General features: G+C 34.5%; 1 protein-coding gene across 1 annotated transcript; it reads left to right on the top strand.

The window, feature by feature from the left end:
• The first annotated feature begins 396 nt into the window (after positions 1-396).
• On the top strand, positions 397-3,797 carry LOC128233631 (uncharacterized). Its single transcript, XM_052947396.1, has 4 exons — positions 397-509; positions 1,123-1,845; positions 2,042-2,220; positions 2,520-3,797. The coding sequence occupies exons 2-4, from the start codon at positions 1,686-1,688 to the stop codon at positions 3,423-3,425; spliced, it is 1,245 nt and encodes a 414-aa protein (XP_052803356.1). The 5' UTR covers positions 397-509; positions 1,123-1,685; the 3' UTR covers positions 3,426-3,797.
• The last annotated feature ends 2,770 nt before the right edge of the window (positions 3,798-6,567 follow it).

Here is a 6,567-nt window from a genome sequence, read left to right as displayed (position 1 = left end):
AGGAAAGCGGTTTTGCATTGGCAATTTAAAAGGAATCCTAACTAAGCTTTAATTTCATTATTTGATCGTAAATCTGTACTGGTGTTACACGATCGAAAGGCAAACCACGCAAATTCACAATGCGCTGAAAATGAAAATGAATACAAATATTCCAAATAGAATAAAAAAAACGCACACAATTTTCTAAACATGATAAAGGAAAACGTACATATATTTCAATAAATGAATATCAATATATTATATTTAACAATCTATTTGTATATCTGAAAGTTATTGTTTAGCACTTAATATTCTAAAACAGCTGAACTCATGTGCACGACCTTAAGTGACAGCAAAGGCGTATATTTTGAAATCTAATCATCATAATAGGAATTACGTTACAAGAACTATGTCATACGAGGAATACATGTTACTCGTATGGGTTATATTTTGCGTAGGAATTTAAGGGGAATTTATTATTTTCATGATATAAATTACTACTACGTCGTTGATTTGGTAATGTTTTAAAAGTGAGCATGGATTTATGTATTGTTTTAAAACAATAATTGTATGAAGGTTTATAAGATTAAAAACAAACAGTTTATTCGACATATTGGCATTATATGTACAAACATTCTAGATCAAGCAATGAATTATAAGGGACATAACATTTTAGTGAATACACAAAAACAAGAGAAAAGCTGCTGTTGATAATGATGATGATGATGATGTCGATAGCGATGATGGTGATGGTGGTGGTGATGATGATGATGATGATGATGATGATGATGTTGCTGATGGTGATGGTGATGGCGGTGGTGGTTGTGATGATGATGATGATGATGATGATGATGATGATGATGATGTTGATGATAATGGTGGTGGTGGTAGTGGTAATGATGAAGATGTTGATGGTGATGATGATGATGATGGTGGTGGTGGTGGTGGTGGTGGTGGTGGTTGTGGTGGTGGTTGTGGTTGTGATGATGATGATGATGGTGTTGGTGGTGTTGGTGCTGGTATTGCTACTGCTGCTGCTGATAATGATGATGACGATGATGATGATGATGATGATGATGATGATGATGATGATGATGCTTAATGTTGATGATGATGATTGACATTGTTCAGCTTTGTTTTCAGATAGACAAACAATGAACACGGTTCGGAAACTCGCCTTTTCCAAGGAAGCTTTCCCTAGATATGCTTACACGTCTAAAATCGCCGATCAACTTGACAAAAAAGGAACATGTTAACGATCCATTTACCATTCGGTTACTGACCCACCATTGTTCTTTAGTGATATCAGCATTTTCATAAAAAGTAGCAACTTGAAAACACTTTCGGCAGATGAAATACATTACAAGAAAACTCTTAAAGAAGGAGGCAGATCGATAAAAGCGCAGAATGGAGATAAAACAAGCGAGAGTAAACGTAAATGTATAAATCCAAACATCACAATTACAACGTACGATGACGTTCAACAGGGCAGCATCAGCCCAGTCAAAGACATTACCGGCGACATTCTCATCATAGTAGAAGACAATCCGAAGACAGCAGACAAAGCATTCAAATCCGTTAGAAGAAAAGTAGACAAAAATGTTATCATCAAGAGTTGCTCTCGTGAACAAATTTCCATTACCATTTGTACCACATTGGAAATATTTGTGTTGCGAGTTCTGAAAAGTCGAATAACTGCATTACAGATGCTTTATGATCAGCTTAACCCTGCCCAATTTCAAATCAACCAAGCTCAAACAAAAACTAGGTTGCCAATAAATGGAGAAAATGGCGTTCAAGTTGATTCAACAGTTCGCTCCAAACGACCAATCGAAGATGTTGGGTCAACATCTATCATAAGATCAGGTTTAATTATGTTAACGATTGTTTTCTGTTTATGCTCTAAATTGATTAACAAATAAAAAAATGTATGTTCAGTGAAATTTTATTATTATTATTATTATTATCATTATTATTATTATTATTATTATTATTATTATTATTATTATTATTATTATTATTAATGCAAATTATCATGCAAAACATTATTTCAAAATTTCAGGAAAGAGATTTCGAGAAAAAGAATGTACCGGTTCGGAAAGTTGGAGTATTTCGGATAAACAGCGGATCGAAATGATCAAGGATACGCTTCATGAAGCCCATGCTTTGTACAGAAGAAGCAGAATTTCTCAAGACGAGAGTCCTTTTGAAGAAGCTGATGTACCCATTCTTAGCGTCAAGGTGAATATTATTTTACTTATAGCTATTTATGTCAATTTTATGTCCACATCTTATCTAGCATCTTATCACGGCCGTCTCATTTCGCGATTATAGTTCACCATTAGACATAACACGTCCGTCTCAATCAGCGCTTATAAACACAAACGTTAAGCCAGGAAATAAGTAAATTGAAATCCGAAAAAACAGTACTTGCAAACCTACCTTTGGCCGTAAAGTTTATATTATGTATACGAGTATGTGTTCGATAAGTTTTATAACTTTTAAACTATCTGCAATAAAATGCTGTATCTTTTTACTAGCTCGCAGAATCTCTTTATATCATCGACGACAGAATCTACGGATGCGGTTTCAGAAATTCAACGCTAGAGGTATTCGTAAATGTGTCGCAAGGTGTTATGAGTGATAAGGAAGTAGAGAAAATAGGCCTTAAGGTTGGAGCTGCTGCGAAGGAGTTTGATGTTTTCGAAACTGAAGTAAAGGTTGGAAGATATGAACAGGTCAACTATTGTTCCTGCCAAGTGGGCACTAGAATCAAGAACGACGTTGGACAGTTTGCGACACTTGGCGGTTTTGCAAGAAAGGAAGGAGAATTGCATGTTCTACTCGCTAGACACTTTGCCGACCCTGCACACGTTCGATCAATACATTACGTTGACGGGAGATTGGGGAATAGATTACTTGCACGCGTGTTGTCTGGTTCACACCGTGGTATCTACGATATTTCTGTTGCAAAGGTATCACCAAATATCTCTGCAAATACAATGTTTCGGGATAGCGAAGGTCAGCCGATGAATAGTTCGTTAATGGACATGTCAACGGTCAATCGCAGAGATTTATGTGAACGGCATGTTCATTTCTGGGCAGATGAACAACAACCGAGAGTTGGAAAAATTGTAATCCCCGACTTCGATGAAAGGTCGTCAGACACTCGATATGTTCTTATAAAAGAACTACTGGAGTTCAGTGAAGAACACAATGAGTTAAGACCTCGTAGATTATGCAAAATGGGCCATAGTGGAGCTATCTTCTGTTCTGATGACATCGACGGGCAGTGTGTACATGTATGTACAATGCTCATGGGATCCATAAATAATCGAGACATGGCGAACAATCCAAATGTGCAGGGCGAGTATACATCGTTTCCGCTAAACCAAGGAATTACACAACTTAATGAAGAGCATGGCGGAGATTTTCACATCTGCTAAAATAAAGTGAGTTCAAGACATAAAGCAAACGATCTCAAGATTACAAGCAAATACCTAGTAGGGAATAACAATGAGTTCATTGACACGACTGTGTCTGAGGACAGCGTTTATCTATTTGACAATTGTGTAGAAAGAAATAAATGTTGACATATGTTTTGTAGCGTTTGATCTCGTTGCGTGGCCGTTGGTCCTTTTATTGTTTGATTTAACCAAAAGTGTTATTTGGTGTACCTTTTTGCTTTAATTGACCATCAATGTTGAAAAAAAACTTTTTGTTTTAATTGTTAATCAGTGTTGTAAATAAATACCTTTTGATTTAATTGTTGATCAGTGTTGTAAATATATACCTTTTCATTTAATTGTTGATCAGTGTTGTAAATATATACTTTTTGATTTAGTTATTGATCAGTGTTGTAAATACATACCTTTTGATTTAATTGTTGATCAGTGTTGTAAATATGTACCTTTTGATTTAATTATTGATCAGTTTTGTAAATATATACCTTTTGATTTAATTGTTGATCAGTGTTGTAAATATATACCTTTTGATTTAATTGTTGATCAGTGTTGTAAATATATACCTTTTGATTTAATTGTTGATAAGTGTTGTAAATATATACCTTTTGATTTAATTGTTGATCAGTGTTGTAAATATATACCTTTTGATTTAATTGTTGATCAGTGTTGAACAATACAATATTGTTATAATTGTTGATCAGTGATGAACAACATCTTTTGTTTTAATTGTTGATCAGTATTGAAAACATAAACGTGTGTATGTATATGTACTCATTAAATGGACATGACGAAATTCAAAACAGCTTGAAAAAAGTTTTGAATGCAATGTTTGCGTACATTTTGATATCATATATTCAAGGAAAATAATAGAAACAACATTTGACTTAAATTTTAAAGCAGTTTGATAAAATTGATTCTGTAATAACATAGGGTCTTATGCAAAAAATGCTCTCTGTGAAACGTTAAAGATATTCAAACTTAACATTTTGTAATTTGAAGTGAAACTTTACCAGAAGCATCTTTTTTGTATTATTGATTTGATGGATTATCTTAAATCATTCAACATGTGTACCAGTGAATATGCCTTTTGTGTGTATATTTATTATATCATTTTAATAAAAGCCATTATGAAAAAAGTGAAGGTTAGATGGTGCTCTCTCACCGGTAAAGAATGTGACAGTCGATTTAGCGCCTTGTTGATCACATGAAAGCGCTTCCCGAACTATCAGTCTCAACGAGGTTCTTTAGAACAGTGATGAACTTTATGATTTAACACAAGGATGATTATGAAACGCTTTATCAGGGATCTACACTGATCTCCCTGAGGAGCAAAGAAGTTGTCTGTCACCACATATGAAAATATTTGGCGCCCCAATTAAGCGCGAGGGTCATAACGCCACTCATTTTAAGAATAAAAAATCATACGCCATTGTCTCCAAGTGTTTATTTCTCAATACAGCGATCCGGTCAACAAGTAAACACAAGTAAGCTCTTCAGTCGTTTGAAGGGAATGTTCTACTTCATGAGTTCATTCCCTTCTAACTGTATCCTGCTATACATGATATTTAAATATCGTTATCAGTTGAGTAAATTATGGCATCAACTTTCCACCTAGTAAGTAAAAACGTCATTAATCTGGAACAAATTTGATGAAATAAGAAGTGGTGTTGGGAGCAAAGTTCAAAATTGTAAGGACATTTCAATGTTTTTGGTATTTTTTCTTTTGTTTTAAATAAGATCATTTAACAACTAAACGCTTATATAGGACATCGCTGTAGCTTTTGATAAATAACTCGCTGCAATAGAGGCAGTGTGCATGATTGTATTTCATGATACTATATGATGAACTATAAGTGACAAATCCATACAAATCTTTTAACTTATATGAACTCTCTTAGGCTTATCTCATCTGTACTATCATATACTTTCATACTTTATATAAAGTGTAATCTCGAAGAACCCTTTAACCCACTACAGTACTTTATATATTAAGAGAGGTTGCGAAACAGAACTCACATGTGTAGCTGTTCGTGTAGCAAAGCGTACTTGTGAACGTTGCAGTTGAGTTTAAAAGTGTTTGCGAACCTTCACATTTATAGTTTTTACTCGTACATGTATTACGTTCCTCGTGATAACGTACATTTCTTGTGGTATGCAGCATCTGCAGCAGGGAGATCTAGAACTGGCAATATTCTGTTAAGCACTTCATGGGACCATGAATCATTTCGGTCGATGCATTTCTGTTTCATAGTGTTTTTTTTTATTTTCGATGGTTCGTAACGGATAAACATATGCACCTCTTTTCTAACTATTAAGCTTGCTATCCTTGCCACAAAAAATACCTCATGTTCTGAAAATTAAATGTGAAAATTGAACTTGTGACGTAATTGTTATTTTTACTATTGTTAGCATTATCACATTGTTTTTGGTGTGAATAAAATCACGCGTACAGTCTGTGTGGACTATCTGATCAAGAACAACAAGGATGTTCAAGACGATACGTATTGAAAGTTTTGCAATTTGTTCACGGCGATATGCTTCACTGACTTGCCTAACAATGTATTAAGTGTTGTTGTTTATGATAATGTCTGGCCGTAAATCTTGTATGTACGTATTTATACTGAGAAAACATTATCATAAACTTCAAAACGTTTTTCCCCCTTTCTATCCATATCGTATGGTTTATAGTTCTAGGTTTGTTAAGGCTCTGGTCTGGCATAAGTGCGGTTGACTGCCAGGACTTAATCACTGGACCAGCCACAACTTTGCAGAGTACTGTTGTCATGAACACTATAGTATATTTCCTACATACACTTATTGACTGTATGTCCATTTCTGTTTGCTTTTTTAAATGTAACTATTTGTTACTATTAATTCTTTATCATTGTCAAACGTCCCTTCTAAAATAGAGGAATAAAATATTTTTACCTTCATTTCACATGCATGCAAATCTTAGGCCATTTATCCACAGCCGTTCGTGACCCTTGAGTTAGAGTATATGGTTTTGGGTTTAGTCACATAATGTTGTACCATTGTCTTGCTTGTATTGCTAATGTATGTGTTTCTGATTGATTTATTGATGTTTCCTTCGCCCTTTTTCAAGAACACATGCTCTCAAAATATA

This window comes from Mya arenaria, chromosome 5 (genome assembly GCF_026914265.1).
Source record: "Mya arenaria isolate MELC-2E11 chromosome 5, ASM2691426v1".
Taxonomy (NCBI): Eukaryota; Metazoa; Mollusca; class Bivalvia; order Myida; family Myidae; genus Mya; species Mya arenaria.
This window is presented reverse-complemented; position numbering and strand designations above follow the sequence as displayed.